The 16814-nt window shown below is 44.3% G+C and overlaps 1 protein-coding gene across 1 annotated transcript in view; it reads right to left on the bottom strand.

Annotated features, from left to right (window-relative positions):
• Positions 1-1362, bottom strand: part of aldh8a1 (aldehyde dehydrogenase 8 family, member A1) — a 35852-nt gene extending 34490 nt beyond the window's left edge. The window contains exon 1 of the mRNA XM_080192730.1: positions 1143-1362. Coding sequence (XP_080048856.1) covers positions 1143-1289 — 147 coding nt within the window. The 5' untranslated portion in view covers positions 1290-1362. The remainder of the gene's footprint in view (positions 1-1142) is intronic.
• Between the last annotated feature and the right edge of the window lie 15452 nt (positions 1363-16814).

Raw genomic sequence — 16814 nt, 5'->3', positions numbered from 1 at the left:
ATTCATGGGGAACTTAATTTTCCAGGGAAACTTAATTCTGGTGAGGTGACCTATTAGTGAGCATGCATGACATGACATCCTAATGCATAAAAAAGGCTTGTTGGACATTGTTGGTTGGGATGCTCAGCCGGCCTTTCAAGTCCTGAGAACACAATTCCAGCAGTTCTGCCTGACATCGGGAAACTGATTTTTGGCCTTAGCCCAAATTAAGTCCCCATGCTCGCCACTCTTCCCCATGCTGATGGGATCGGAAGATTCATAAGAACTAGGAGCTGGAATAGGCCATTTGGCCTCTCAAGCCTGCTCCGCCATTCAATAAGATCATGGCTGATCTTTTCATGGACTCAGCTCCATTTACCACCCACTCACCGTAACCCTTAATTCCTTTACTGTTCAAAAATTTATTTATCTTTGCCTTAAAAACATTCAATGAGGTTGCCTCAATTGCCTCACTGGGCAGGGAATTCCACAGATTCACAGTGCTTTGTGTGAAGAAGTTTATCCTCAACTTAGTCCTAAATCTGCTTTCCCTTATTATTTCCCCCTGGTTCTAGTTTCATTCGCCAGTGAAAACAACTTCCCTGCTTCTGTCTTATCTATTCCCTCCGTAATCTTACATGTTTCTGCCCTGCGTTACTGCCAAACAATTTGTAAATGTAAAATTTAATATGCTAAATATGCTCCGTATGTCTGCAACATTGCAAGCTTTTTAAAAAATTTATTCATGCAGTGCGGACATTGCTGGCAAGGCCAGCATTTGCTGACTGTCCCTAGCCATCTTTGACAACAGTAATTAGTCAACCCCATTGGTTCTGTGGGGTCACATAAAGTCCAGACTGGGTAAGGACGGCAGATTTCTCTCCCAAAAGGGCATTATTTGTCAAAAAGAAAAGGACATGATGAACCAGATGGGTTTTTTGAAACCACCAATCGATGGTGGTTTCATGGTCACCATTACTGAGGCTAGCTCTCAATTACTTTAATTTAAACCCAGCTGAACTTATCCTGCACATTGTAATCACTATGTCATCGGCTCCCGAGGCTTATTCCACCTGCCAATATAGCTGAACAATCATAATAACGACATTATCGCAATTTTACAATGAGCTGATGTGTGTACCGCTGCTTGGACCAGCCCTCACCTCCTCCTTGCCACTGTCCGGCACTCTGCAATACACATCTCCACAGGAAGGGTCGTAGGAATCGAGGTGCCTGGGGCACGGCACAAATTTCCCACCGATGTAGTTCTCCAGTATCAGGTGTGTTCTCTGCTGATCCATTTTAGGCATGTTTGCTGGAGGCGATGCAGTAGCTGAGCCACGGCCGCGCGAGCCGACAGGAGCCGCGAACCCGCCCCCTCCTCCCCAGGAGCGGCTGAGTGACGGGCGCCGCGGGCCAATCAGCGGCGTCGAGTAGCAACCGCCGCTGTCAATCAGGCAGCGGCTGCACCAATAGACGGCGGGGGAGGGGGCGGGCCCCGGGCCATTCACACCTTGACTTGCTGTACATCAATGGACTGGCCATCCCTTTCATTGGCTCTACCCGGGGGGTGGGGGCGACGACAGGAGGAGGCCAAACTCCAGGGAAGACGCTTCTACAAAACCAGCTCCGGAAATGCAGCTTTATAACTGAGGATTTTTTGTTTTTTCTCTCTCTCTTTGGGATTATTGTCAGCAACTGGATCCAGACTTGATTCAGGTTCAGAAATGTTAGGAGTGGGGCTCATGGCCAAAATGTGGAAATGCCGGCATTGGACTGGGGTAAACACAGTAAGAAGTCTCGCAACACCAGGTTAAAGTCTGTTTGTGATCAGAACTCCCACCCACCCAATGAAAGGACACACAACACATACACTCTCAACACAAAATGCTGAAAAAATCTCAGCCGATCTGAGAGCATCTGTGGAGAGAGAACAGAGCCAATGTTTCAAGTCTGGATGACCCTTCGTCAGAGCAAAAGTTTAAGTCAATTTATTAGTGTCACAGGTAAGCTTACATGAAGTTACTGTGAAAATCCCCTTGTCTCAAAATTCTGATGCCTGTTCAGGTACACTGAGGGAGAATTTACATGATCAATGCACCTAACCAGCAAGTCTTTTCTGAATGTGGGAGGAAACCAGAGCACCTGGAGGAAACCCACACTGACATGGGGAGAACATGCAGACTCTGTACAGACAGTGACTGAAACTGAGAATTGAATCTGGGTCCTTAGCGCTGGAGGCAGCAGTGCTAACATTGTGCCACCAGCAGGTAATGAAGAAATTACCAAAATTTTACCCAGCTGAAGCTGCAAATAGATACCTCGATGAAAGCACGGTATGGTAGTGTTCCAGTAGTAGACAGCAATATGAGTATTAGCTGCCAGGTCCTGACCCCAGTGGTGAATTGGGAAACTAGTGGTGTTTGCTACAAATAAACCTGTTGGACTTTAACTTGGTGTTGTGAGACTTCTTACTCATGGCCAAAGACAGGAGTGAGCCAGCACAGTGGCACTTTAAAACACCTACAGGTCTTGGAATTTGTTGAGCATTTTTTTTTAAATTTCAGCATAAAATCAGTGCACCTTAGTTCATGGTGGCACAGTGGTTAGCACTGTTGCCTCACAGCACCAGGGACCCGGGTTCGATTCCAGTCTTGGATCACTGTGTGGAGTTTGTGCGTTCTCCCCATGTGTTGCGTGGGTTTCCTCCGGGTGCTCCGGTTTCCTCCCAAGCCCAAAGGTGTGCAGTTTAGATGGATAGGCCATGCTAAATTAACACTAGTGTCAAGGGGATTAACAGAGTCAATGAGGCTTACGGGATTGTGATTAGTACAGACTCAATGAGCCAAATGGCCTCCTTCTGTACTGTAGGGATTCAATGTTTCTATTCTATGACAGCACACTGTGAAGCGGAAATAGTTTCCCAATTCACCACTGGGGTCAGGATCTGGCAGCTAATTCTCATATTGCTGTCTACTACTGGAACACTACCATACCGTGCTTTCATTGAGGTATCTATTTGCAGCTTCAACTGGGTAAAATTTTGGTAATTTCTTCATTACCTGCTGGTGGCACAATGTTAGCACTGCTGCCTCCAGCGCTAAGGACCTGGATTCAATTCTCAGTTTCAGTCACTGTCTGTACAGAGTCTGCATGTTCTCCCCATGTCAGTGTGGGTTTCCTCCAGGTGCTCTGGTTTCCTCCCACATTCAGAAAAGACTTGCTGGTTAGGTGCATTGATCATGTAAATTCTCCTTCAGTGTACCTGAACAGGCATCAGAGTTTGGCGACGAGGGATTTTCACAGTAACTTCATGTAAGCTTACCTGTGACACTAATAAACTAACTTAAACTTTTGCTCTGACGAAGGGTCATCCAGACTTGAAACATTGGCTCTGTTCTCTCTCCACAGATGCTCTCAGATCTGCTGAGATTTTTCAGCATTTTTTGTTTTTGTTTGGTGTGTGTGTGTGTGTGTGTGTGTGTGTGTGTGTGTGTGTGTGTGTGTGTGTGTGTGTGTGTGTGTGTGTGTGTGTCTTTATTGACTACCCCCCCCTTTCATGTTCTTCATTCCACATTATTGTAAAATGGCAGAAAAAACAATCTTGACACATCTGACAGCTAGTTTGATCAGTCAAAAAGAGCCAATCAGTGTTCCAGCTACAACCTTCAGCAGAATCTGGCCATGTAAATGCTGCCTATGACATGAGAAATAGGAGCAGGAATAGGCCATTTGGCCCATCGAATCTGCTTCACCATTCAAAAAGAACATGGTTGATCCTATTGTGGCTTCAAATCTGCCCTAGAGTCTGTGACTATGCATGACAAGGATTCCTCAAAGGACCGTATTCCTTCTGGGGGTTCACTCACAGGGCAAAGAACCATGAACACACACTTGGGTGGGTCCAGTTAGATTTAGTTGGGTTTACATCTAGACATAATCATAGAGTCATAGATTTATATAGCACAGAAAGAGGCCCTTCTTATCTGCACAGCCCACCAAGCACCTATCTATTTGAATCCTATTTTCCAGCACATGGTCCGTGGCCTTGTATGCTATGGTGTTTCAATCAAATGCTATGAGGGTTCCCTTATCTTTCACGATGAGAAGTCATATGACACCAGGTTATAGTCCTGTGCCTGCAGACTTTGATCCACTTCACCTGATGAAGGAGCAGCGCTCCGAAAGCTTGTGATTTCAAATAAACTTGTTGGGACTATAACTTGGTGTTGTGTGACCTCTCATCTTGTCCATCCCAGTCCGTCTCCATCATCTCCGCATCATGATTACCATCCTTTCAGACAATGAGCTCCAGATACCCACCACCCTCTGGGTAAAAATATTTTCCTCAAATCTCCTCTAAATCATCTTCCCCTTACCTTAATCTATGCCCCCTGTTTATTGATCCCTCTAATAAGGGGAAAAATTACCTTACATGTGTCCCTCACAATTTTGCAAACTCCCCATAATTTTGTACACTTCAAAAAGTTTTTCCCTCAGCCTTTTCTGCTCTAAGGAAAACAACTTCAACCTAAACAACCTCTCTTAGCAGAAACACTCCGGTCCAGGCAACATCCTGGCTAATTTCCATTGCACCCTTTTTAGTGCAATCATATCCTTCCTGTGATGTGGCAATCAGAACTGCACACAGTACTGTAGCTGTGGTCTAACCAGTGGTTTATACAGTTCCAGCATGACCTCTATGTCCTTGCATTCTATGCCTCGGCTAATAGAGTCAAGTAGCTTACATGTTTTCCTAACCACCTTATCTACCTTTCCAGCTGCTTTCAGGGATCTTTGGATATGAACCCTAATGTCCCTCTGGTCCTTGTACTTCCTAGTATCCGACTGTTCTTTGTGTATTTCCTTGCCTTGTCAGTCCTCCCAAAATGTATCACCTCACCATGTATGGAAGAGTCATATATAGAGTCATACAGTGCAAAAAAGGCCTTTCAGCCCATCGAGTCTGAATTTTTCAGGGTTAAATTCCATTTGTCACTGTTTTACCCATCAGACCAACCAATCAGGTCAGATCGGCCTTCTTGAGCCCACAGAAAGCAACTGTCCGGGATGGGGTACCAGGACGAACACTTACAGCCTGCACAGACTAAGGAGAGGTTAAAGACATCTTTAACCCCTCCTTACACCAATCTGAGTTCCCTACCTACTTCAAGAAGACAATCATCATCCCTGTACCAAAGATAGGTCAGGCAGCCTGCCTTAATGACTACTGCCTCGGGACTCTGACATCCATCATTATGAAGTGCTTCGAAAGGTTAGTCATGGCACGGATCAACTCCAATCTCCCAAATTGCCTGGATCCACTCCAGTTCATCTATTGCCGGAGCAGGTCCACAGGTAACCCTAATGCAGGTGCCATTTCCCTCGCCCTGCATTCAGCCCTGGAACACCCAGGAAAAAAGGATACTTATGTCCTATTCCTATTTATTGACTGCATCTCAGCCTTCAACACCATTATCCCAATTAAACTCATCTCCAAACTCCGTGGCCCAGGACTTGACTCCTCGCTCTGCGACTGGATTCTAAACTTCCTAACCCATAGATTGCAATCAGTAAGGTCCTCCATGATTATCCTCAACACTGGAGTGCTGCAAGGCAGAGCACCTTACTATACATGGCATGTTAGCACAGTGGCTAGCACTGCTGCCTCACAGCTCCAGGGCCCTGGGTTCGATTCCTGGTTCGGGTCACTGTCTGTGTGGAGTTTGCACATTCTCCTCGTGTCTGTGTGGGTTTCCTCCCACAGTCCAAAGATGTGCGGGTTAGGTTGATTGGCCGTGCTAAAAATTGCCCCTTAGGGTCCTGAGATCTATAGGTTAGAGGGATTAGTGGGTAAAATGTGTAGGGATATTGGGGTAGGGCCTGGGTGGGATTGTAGTTGGTGCAGACTCAATGGGCCGAAGAGCCTCTTTCTGCACTGTATGATTCTATTCTCCTTATACACTTATCACTGTGTGGCAAAATTCCGCTCCAACTATATTCTCAAGTTTGCTGGTGACACCACTATAGTGGGTCAGATCTCAAACAATGATGAGAGGGAGTACAGAAAAGAGATAGAGAATCTGGTGAAATGGCATGGTAACAATAATCTTGCCTTCAATGTCAGTAAAATGAAGAAGATAGTAATTGACTTCATGAAGTGTAGTGGAGAACATGCCCCTGTCTACATCAATGGAGACAAAGTAGAAATGGATGAGAGCTTCAAGATTCTAGGTGTCCTGATCACCAACAACCTGCCTTGGTCCCTGCATGCTGATGCTATAGCTAAGAAAGCCCACCAATGCCTCAACTTTCTCAGGAGGCTTAGGAAATTTGGCATGTCCTCTACAACTCTCACTAACTTTTACAAATGCACAATAGAAAGCATCCTTTCTGGATGTATCACAGCTTGGTATGGCTCCTGTCCTGACCAAAACCACAAGAAGCTACAAAGGGTAATGAATGTGGCCCAGGCCATGGTGCAAACCAGCCTCCCATTTATCAAGAAAAGCAAAATACTGTGGATGCTGGAATCTGAAACAAAAACAGAAATGCTGGAATATCTCAACAGGTCTGACAGTATCTGTGGAGAGAGAATAGAGCCAATGTTTCGAGTTGGGATTACCTCTTGTCAGAGCTCTTTCAGCAAACAGATTCCCACTTTGGTCCCTAATGGGCCCTACTCTTTCCCTGGATACCCTTAATATACTTATAACACACCTTGGGATTTTCCTTTATTTTGCCTACCAGTCCCTTCTTTGTTCTCCTAATTTCATTTTTAAGTATCCCCCTGCACTTTCTAAACTCCTGTAGGGCATCCACTCTTTTTTGCCCCCACATCTGCCAAAAGCCTTCCGTTTTTTCCTTATCAAATCCTATATTCCCTTGACATCCAGGATTCTCTGGGCTTTTTGGTTCCACTCTTTACCATTACAGGAGCACGTTAGCATTGTACTCTCCCTTGTTTCTTTTAAAATGATATTGGGGAAGCTGAAATCCCCTACTATTATTACCCATTATTTTTACACTTCTCAGATTTCCTATGTTTCTGCTGTTTTATTTTTCTCTGACTCTTTGGAGGCTTATATGTGAATGCCCCCATCTTGTTCTTTAATTCCATCATATGGCCTCACTTGAGGAGTCTGCCAAGATACCATCCATCATCATTGCAGTAATTGACTCCTTGATCAATATTGTGACACCACCTCCTCACTTATTCTATTTCTTGGAATATTGAGCTGCCAGTCCTGCCCTTCCCTCAACCTTGTCTCTGTAAGAGCAATAATATCATACTCCCGTGCATTCATCAATGCAGTCAGTTCATCTGCCTTATCCATAATACTCCATATATTGAAATAAATGCAGTCCAGATGTGTGCTTTAACATGTCCATCTTTGCTCTGCCTGACTTGGTTTTTCTTCTATATCTGGCTCTGCATTAAACCTTACTGATCTCCACTCTGTGACCCATTCCCCCTGCCAAATTAGTTTAAGCATCCCTGTAGGGTGAGGATCGTAGAATCCCTATAGTGCAGAAGGAGTGGTCAAATGTGCACCGACCAAAATCCCACCCAGGCCCTTTTCCCGTAACCCCTCATATTTACCCTGCTAACCTCCCTGACATTAGGGTTAATTTAGCAAGGCCAATCAACCTAGCCCACACACCTTGGGTAGTGAGAGAAAACTGGAGCACCTGGAGGGAACCCATGCAGACACAGGGAGAAGGTGCAAACTCCACACAAACAGTGACCCAAGTCGGGAATCAATCCGGGATCCCTGGGACTGTGAGGCAGCAGTGCTAACCACTGTGCCACCATGCCACCCGCCATTCGTTCAGCTTTGCTGGTCACGATTGAACTCATTCGTTTACAGTTGAAGGTCAGGTCTTCCATTTATGAACCGCGCTAAGAATGATGAATAATGCAATTGACACAGGTTCAAGTTTTGAATAATAAGAGTATATTTATAACGTACAGTGAATCTAAATATGTCACAACTGATGCTAAAAGTTCTTATGTTGCTAATAACAAAACAGATTACTTCCCCTTGGACTTCAGTAAGGTAAGTCCCTCCGTGTTCCTTTACTCACGGTTGTTAAACCCAAAAATTACCTAAGGTTTGGTCGGGAGATGTGAGGCTGCCCCCCTAACATTGGACTGAGTATTTTGCAGGGAGATTAAACGTTCACCCTGTCATCTCCTTCTGGTCGAAGTCCCGGGGCCATTCTTTGCAGTATGTGCTATTTTCAGTCCTGGTTGTAGAGAGAGAGAGAGAGAGAGAGAGCTCGATGCTGCTCCAACATACTGAACTTGTCAAGCCGTATGCCTCATCTTCCTCCCCCTCCTTTTAGAGGCTGCCTCAGTTATGTTGCTTACTGACTAATCCTGTGGAGTTTGCACTTCCTCTCCATGTCTTTGTGGGTTTCATAAGAACATAAGAAATAAGAAATAGGAGCAGGAGTAGGCCATCTAGCCCTTTGAACCTGCGCCACCATTCAATAAGATCATGGCTGATCTGAAGTGGATCAGTTCCACTTTCCCGCTTTCTCCCCATAACCCTTAATTCCCTTGTCTGTCAAAAACCTATCTACCCGTGACTTAAATATATTTAGCGAGGTAGCCTCCACCACTTCAATGGGCAGAGAATTCCAGAGATTCACCACCCTTTGAGTGAAGAAGTTCCTCCTCAACTCTGATCTAAACTACCCGCCCCCCCCACTTATCTTGAGGCTGTGCCCTCTAGTCCTGCTATCCTTTCTAAGCGGGAAGAATCTCTCTACCTCTACCCTATCTATCCCCTTCATTATCTTATACATCTCTATAAGATCCCCCCTCATCCTTCCAAACTCCAACGAGTACAGGCCCAGTCTATTTAGTCTCTCTTCATAGTCCAACCCCCTCATCTCCGGTATCAGCCTAGTGAACCTCCTCTGCACTCCCTCCAAGGCCAATATATCCTTGCGCAAGTGCGACGACCGAAACTGCACACAGTACTCCAGCTGCGGCCTCACCAGTACCCTGTACAGTTGCAGCAAGACCTCCCTACTTTTATATTCTATCCCCCTCGCTATAAAGGCCAGCATCCCATTCGCCTTCTTGATCGCCTGCTGCACCTGCACACTGGGTTTTTGCGACTCATGCACAAGGACCCCCAGGTCCCTCTGCACCATAGCATGCTGCAGCTTTTCGCCCTTTAAATAGTAATCCCTCCTACTATTATTTCTGCCAAAGTGGCTAACCGCACACTTGGAAACATTATACTCAATATACTCCTTTGTGTGCTCCAGTTGCCTCCCGCATCCCAAAGATGTGCAGGTTCGGTTGATTGTCCACGCTAAATTGAGCCTGGTGCCGGGGGATTAGCAGGGTAAATGAGAGTTCCAGGGGTAGGGCCTGGGTAGGATTGTGGTCAGTGCAGACTCGATGGGCCAAATGGCCACCTTGTGCACTGTAGGGATTCTATGATCCTACCTGACAGCAAAACAAACCACCGGTTATATCAATTTGTCTCCTGGACAGAGAGCTTTGTTTGAATGTGTATTGCTTCCTCCCCTCATCTAGCTGATATTATCGAACAATGGGAACTCCTGATCTTCAATATCATACAATGTGTGAACAACCTTCCGATGGGCTCTATCATCTCCTTGATCACATTAAACTGATCAAACTCATTGCTCACATGACCAAGGTCCACAAACCAGTCTGTAGGCTTACATAGTCTATTGGTTTAGAAATACCAAAATCTGACTACATCTGAACCACATCTGAAAACAGATTAATTTCTACTGTGCAAAGGCTGTAAAGTTCCTGATTCTCTAATCAGAGCAAGCAGTTGAATTTAACCTGTAAAGATGCACATTTCAGCATGAGAGATTCTAAAGTACCTATTACAATGGAATTCACAGATCTAATTCTGCCTGGCTGCATTGGGCCCGGTTGACTGTCGAGGTGAAATTCTCACAAACCTAACCAGGTTGCATTAATTGCCAATGTAAGAAATTCCTGACATCACCATAAAGCTTGAATACAAAATGCTGATGCCCCCCTACAAAGTTCTCTACACATTTATTAGTCCATTTCATGCCTAGTGGTTATAATCAATCCTGTACTATATCTCAATTAGAGACACTGTCACATAAACTCGGTGTGAAAATGGTGGCTTTCTTTGATTGTTCAGCTGCCTTATTTTGGTTGAATTTCTAAGTACAAGAACTACCTTAAAAACCACCCATTGGTTATTTCTATCTTCAGCTTTTAGCATGTTGATCTGAGCAATATAGCTTCACCATTGTGCTTATTTACTTGTTGGATGGCACAGTGGTTAGCACCACTGCCTCACAGCATCAGGGACCTGTGTTCAGTTCCCAGCTTGGGTCACTGTCTGTGTGGAGTTTGCACGTTCTCCCTGTGTCTCTGTGGGTTTCCTCCAGGTGCTCTGGTTTCCTTCTACAGTCTGAAAGGATTGCTGGTTAGGTGCATTGACCTGAACAGGTACAAGAGTCTGGTGACTAGGAAAATTTCACAGTAATTTCATTGCTATATTAAGCCTTACTTGTGACTAATAAGTAGACTGTTTTACTTTCCATTATTCTCCCTTCCTGTCATCATACTGAATTATAGTTCCAAAGGCAGTAACTATCCTTTGATACCCTGAACAAATGGACACTCTGCACATGGGGCCATCTGATTACTGGGGGCTTGACTTACACACGTATTCCAGGAAAGGTTACTGGATAGTGAAGAAGAAAGAAGTTGCTTTTATATGGCAGCATTATAATCCTTCCTTGGCGATACAAAGCTAGGTGGGAATGTAAGTTGTGGAGAGGACAGAAAGATACTGTAAATAAATATAGACAGGTTAAGTGAGTGGGCAACAAAGTGGCAAACTGAGTATTATGTTGGAAGTTGTAATATGAATGGAAAAGCAGCATGTGGTTTAAAAGGTGTGAAATTTGTAAATATTGATGGTCAGAGAAACTTGGGTGTGCTCCAATAAGGAACACAGAAATACCCGGAACTGTCTCAGATTTGATTGTCATCTCATAGCGATTTACCTTCTCATTGGAGTCCAAAGCCTCTGTCTCGCCCAACCTTCCTGAATCAGGCCGAGTGGCACTGAAACAGTGAAGCAGTTCAGGGCTCCAGTAGCAAAGTCCAAAAGGAGCAGAGCAAAGGAGAACACCAGTGGCCTGAAAACTGCTGAGTTTAAAGGAATCATTGAAAAGGAGAAGGTAAGTTTCAAAGATAAGTGAATGGGATGGGAGGGGTGGGGGTTCAGGAATTGGCATGGGCATTGTTGGGTTGGGGTTGGTGTCAAGTTGGGTTAAGCCTGGAGGAAGCTGGGTGGGGGAAGGATGGGCCGGGCAGGTTTAGGGTTGGGGCCGGTTGTGTGGAGTCAGGTCAGGCCCATGGGCATTTGGAGTGGAGGTGCCGAGAGCAGGTTAGATTTGGGGGGGTGGTGAGAGGAGGGATATGGGGCCTCCCTGGGGGCAGGGATATGGGGGGACTGTCCCATGCAGGACTCGGTCTGAGTGTCTAAAATAGCTACTCTGAATTTAGAAGTGCTTCTTTTTTCCTTCTAACTTTCAGAGTAACTAGGAGTGTGACACTGACAGAACAACTGCAGCACAATTATTCAGGAGAAGTTAATCCTTGTGGACAATTTCCGGATAAATGCTTACCCGGAACTTCCAAGAGGGATTCCGCACTACATCTTTGGGGTATCCTCCCAATCTGACGCTGGGGAGCCAGGAGGATATGGCCCTAGCATTCAGGTACAGTAAGCATTTAGGAAGGCAAATGGACTGTTGGCCTTTATTGCAAGGGGACTGGAGTAGAAAAATAAAGAAATCTAGCTATAATTGTATAGGGCTTTGGTGAGACTACATTTTGAATACTGCATGCAGTTTTGGTCTCCATATTTAAGGAAGGGTATTCTTGCTCAGGGATGGTACAGCGAATGTTCACTAGATTAGTTCCTGGATTAAGGGTTATGGGGAGAAAGCAGGAAAGTGGAACTGATCCACTTCAGATCAGCCATGATCTTATTGAATGGTGGAGCAGGCTCGAAGGGCCAGATAGCCTACTCCTGCTCCTATTTCTTATGTTCTTATTTATGTTCTTAAGGGTGTTGCCCTATGATGAAAAGCAGAGTAAATTGGGCCTATTCTCCCTGGAGTTTAGAAAAATGAGAGTTGATCTCATTGAAACATATAAGATTCTGAAGGGAATTGATGAGATAAACATTGAAAGGTTGATTCCACTACCTGGGAAACCAAGAACACAGGAGCTGAGCATTTAGGACTGAGATAAGAAGAAATTTACTCTCTTTGGAATTCTCTACCCAGTTGGTTGGATGCTCCATTGTTGAGTTTATTTAAGGATGAGATTGACAGATTTTTAGTCCCTCAGAGAATGGAGAGATATGGGCAGTAGACAGGAAAGTGGGGTCAAGGCATAAGACAAACCATCACCTTATAGAATGGTGGAGCAGGCTCAAGGGGACGTTTAGTCTACTCCTGGTCCTATTTCTAACGTTCTTATGTATCCCAATACACTTCATAGCCAGTGAGATGCTTTGGAAGTGCAGTCAATATTTCAGTGCAGGCAAATGTGGCAGACAGATTTCATACAGCAAGTCCACAAGCATCAATAAGGTAAATACGGTAATTTCTTATTGGTGACATTTGTTGAGGCATAAATGTTGATAAGCTACCTGGGTTAAATTCCTCTGCTGTTACCAGAACAGATCTCTTATGTCTACCTGAACAGGCTGTAAGACCTCATTCCTGAGATCTCAGTTAAGTTTGGTTGGCTGAGATATTGACAAAGACACAAGTTCTATTTAAAGTGGTACATTTTATAAAGCAGATTAAAACTCATGGCATTTACACAAATTGCTGCAAAAGTCTCACAATGAGTTTCACCACAAACCTTATATATATATACGATTTTTATCACTTATTCTTTAATGGGATGTGGGTGTCACTGGCAAGACCAGCGTTTATTGCCCATGCCTAATTGTCCTTGAATCAAGTGGCTTGCCACGTCATTTCACAAGGTTGCTTAGAGTCAACAACATTGTTGTGGGTTTGGAGTTACACGTAGGTCAGACCAGGCAATACAGGGTTGGAATTCTCTCCAATTAGACTTTTATTATATACTATACTGTCAGGGGTTAATCTTCAAAGCATGTCAATATCAAAACCAGACCAATACCATGTAACATGCTGGGACATTATCACAAATAAACTAAACAGTTACCATCAGACAACTCAAGTTACAGGAACTGGGAGACCATCATAGTGGATGGGCCCAGACAACTGCCAGGCAAATAACATTGACGACACTAAAGGAGAAATGGGCTTTGATACATGCGTATCACCCTGGGAGCCAGGGACACCTCACCTGAATGGGGTCCAGTGTTTAGCGGAAAGGTCAATGATAAATGGGTTTGCCTGGATCAAGGCAGGAATCAGACTAAATAGACTTTAAAAGATGCTAAGCACTGACCATCCAAGTGGATGACCATAGGAAATCTGTTCACCATTCAAAAGAATGTCTTCAGGAAATGTGTTTTGATACTTTCGATAAGATTTTTATTAAAGAGCCAAGACTGTAGTGTCTGGCACTGCAGTCGGATGGAGGACTGGTCACCTTGACTCAGGACTACTTTCAACACTGGACAAGACCCGCCATGTTTCAGCCATATCATGATGAGTTTGGGATTACACTCACCAAGGACGCTCAGGAATGTTCTACCTGATTCATGCGCTTACTGCTCACATCGGAAAGACCACCTGTGTGGGGAGTTGTAAGTATCAGCCAGACCCAAGGTATTTTGGGGCTGAGATTTAAGGATAATTTAAGGGATAATAATGAAACTAAGTTCTGAGGGGCTTTAAGTTGAATTGAGTAAGTTTTTGGGTAGAAACCTAGTGTTTTGCCTGTGGTTTCTCAGTGGAGGTTTTTATTAATAAGTCGTGGTTTATATGTGTTTACGGAAATCTGAGGTAACTCGGATTAACCAGTCAAGTGTTGTGCGCTGTCATTACACTCGTTTAGAGCTCTTGTATTTGGGCAATAGGGGTTTTTTTTCTGTAAATAAACAGATTTGTTGCTGAGCCTAGAACTCTGTGTCCATATAAGTTTGTCCTTTATAAAATCCTAAAGTCAAGAACTAACAGTAACGACACACAGAGTTTATTTATTTATTAGTCACAAGGAGGCTTACATTAGCGCTGCAGTGAAGTTATTGTGAAAATTTCCTACTCACTACACTCCAGTGCCTGTTTGGGGACACTATGGGAGAATTTAACTTGGCCAATACACCTAACCAGCACATTTTTCGGACTGTGGGAGGAAACTGGAGCACTTGGAGGAAACCCACGCAGACACCGGGAGAATACGCAAATTCCACACAGACAGTGACCCAAGCCAGGAATTGAACCCGGGTCCCTAGTGCTGTGAGGTAACAGTGCTAACCACCATGCTGCCTCTGTACATAAGCATGTACCTCTTAGATTTAGAACAGCAGATTTCCTTCCCTAAAGAACATTAGTGAACCAGATGGGTTTTTTTGACAATTGACAACAGTTTCATGGTCATCATTACTGAGGTTATTTTTCAATTCCAGATTATGAATTGAATTTAAATTTCACCAGCTGCCATGATGGGAATTGAACCCTCATCCTCAGACCATTAGCCATGAAGGCCAGTTTTTAAATACTGCGGGCCCACGAGTGTTTGCGGTAATGTGTTTGCTGTCAATTCGACAGATGGCACAAAGAGAAACTCTGCCATCTGGAAAATCCTGGCCCTCAATTTTTTGGAATATGAAAGAAAGCTAGCTGATGATATAAAAGCAGCTAGTAAGAGTTTCTACAAGTAGTTAATAGGAAAGGAGACTAAACTGCCTGGTATGGTGGGGAGGTCCTATGAGGAGAGACTGAGGGATCTAGGGTTGTTTTCGTTGGAAAGAAGGCGGCTAAGAGGGGATCTTATTGAAACATATAAGATGATTAGAGGTTTAGATAGGGTGGATAGTGATAGCCTTTTTCCTCGGATGGAGAAAGCTAGCACGAGGGGGCATGGCTTTAAATTAAGGGGGGGTAGCTACAGGACGGATGTCAGGGGTAGGTTCTTTACCCAGCGGGTGGTGAGGGATTGGAATGCCCTGCCTGCTGCAGTTGTAAATGCGTCTAGTTTGGGGGCGTTTAAGAGATCTCTGGATAGGTTTATGGACGAAAAGGGATTGGTATAGGCTAGTGGGTCATTGTTTTTGTAACTGGTCGGCGCAACATCGTGGGCCGAAGGGCCTGTTCTGCGCTGTAATGTTCTATGTTCTATGTTCTATGTTCTAAACTAGTGCTGATCCTGTTAGTGAGTGAGTCCAAGGAATTGATAATGGAAAACGAGGAAATGGCTGAGGTGTTGAACAGATATTGCAGTCTGAATTTTCCCGTCCCGCCCTCCATGGGAATCATAGTGGGCAGGGAGTGGACCATGCAAAGGTCTGTTGACCTCGGGCGGGACTGTCCAGTCTCAGGACAAGTGTGGCCGGAAAATCCCGCCTTGTGTGTCTGTCTTCACTGTAGAAGCTTTATAAAAACTCCACACAGATAATCTAATGTGAATGGAAGAGAGGAGCTTAAAACAATCAAGGAAACGGTGTTGGGAAGGCTATAAGACCAAAAGGCTGACAAGTCCCCAGAATGACCCACATCCTAGGGTCTTAAAAGAACTGGCTACAGAAATAGTCGACATATTGGTTCTATTCTTTCAAAACTCCTTAGATTTTGGAAGAGTCCCAGTGGATTGGAAAAAAGCTTATGTGGCACCTTTATTCAAGAAAAGAGAGAGATAAATAGCAGGAAACTACAGGCTAGTTTGCCTAATAGCTGTCATAGGGGAATTGCTAGAATCCATGATTAAGAAAGTTATGCCAGGATACGTAAAAAACCTCAAAGTACCACTCAGAGACTACATAGGTTTGGTGAAAGTAAAATCATGTTTAATTAATTAATTAATTTTAAGGAAGCAACAAGTAAGGTGAATGTAGTATACTTGAATTTTTGGAAGTTGATAAGTTGCCATATCAAACTTTATCCCACAAGATATAATGATGTGGTGTAGTGGCTAATACATTAGCATGGGTGAAGAATTGGTTAGCTAACAGGAAGCAGGAAGTAGGGAAAATTGGTCTTTTTCAGGTTGACAAATTGGACTTCCACAGAGATCAATGCTGGGGTCTCAACGATTTACAATCTTTATCAATGACTTAAATGAAGAGACTGAATTTATTGAAGCTAAATTTGCCGATGCCACCAAGGTAGGTAGGAAAGTAAGCTGTCAAGGAGAGAATTTGTTTCCATCAGAGGGTATGTGGAATTCTCTTCCCAGGAAACAGTGGAGGCTGGGTCACGGAGTTGATTCAAGAACTAGAGGGCATAGGTTTAAGTTAAGAGGGGAAAGAATGAATGGGAACCTGAGGACTAACTTTTTTACACAGAGGGTAGTACGTATATGGAATGAGCTGCCAAAGGAAGTGATTGAGGCAGGAACATTGACAACACTTAAAAAACATTTGGACAGATACATGGAAGGGAAAGGTTTAGAGGGATATGAGCAAAGTGCAGTGAAATGGGGATTTAGAGGGGCATTTTGGCTGGCATGGACCAGTTTGGGCTGAAGGACCTGTCTCCGTGCTATAGATTCTATGATTCAAGACTGAATTAGATAGATTTTTGATAAACAAAGAAGTCAACTGACATGGGGGGTGGTGGGTGCATTCAGGAAAATGGAGTTGAGACGACAGCCAGATCAGCTAGGATATGAT

The sequence above is a fragment of the Carcharhinus amblyrhynchos genome, chromosome 7 (genome assembly GCF_965287045.1).
Source record: "Carcharhinus amblyrhynchos chromosome 7, sCarAmb.v2.hapA, whole genome shotgun sequence".
Lineage (NCBI taxonomy): Eukaryota > Metazoa > Chordata > Chondrichthyes > Carcharhiniformes > Carcharhinidae > Carcharhinus > Carcharhinus amblyrhynchos.
Note: the sequence above shows the minus strand (reverse complement) of the source record. Positions and strands in the feature narration are given on the sequence as shown.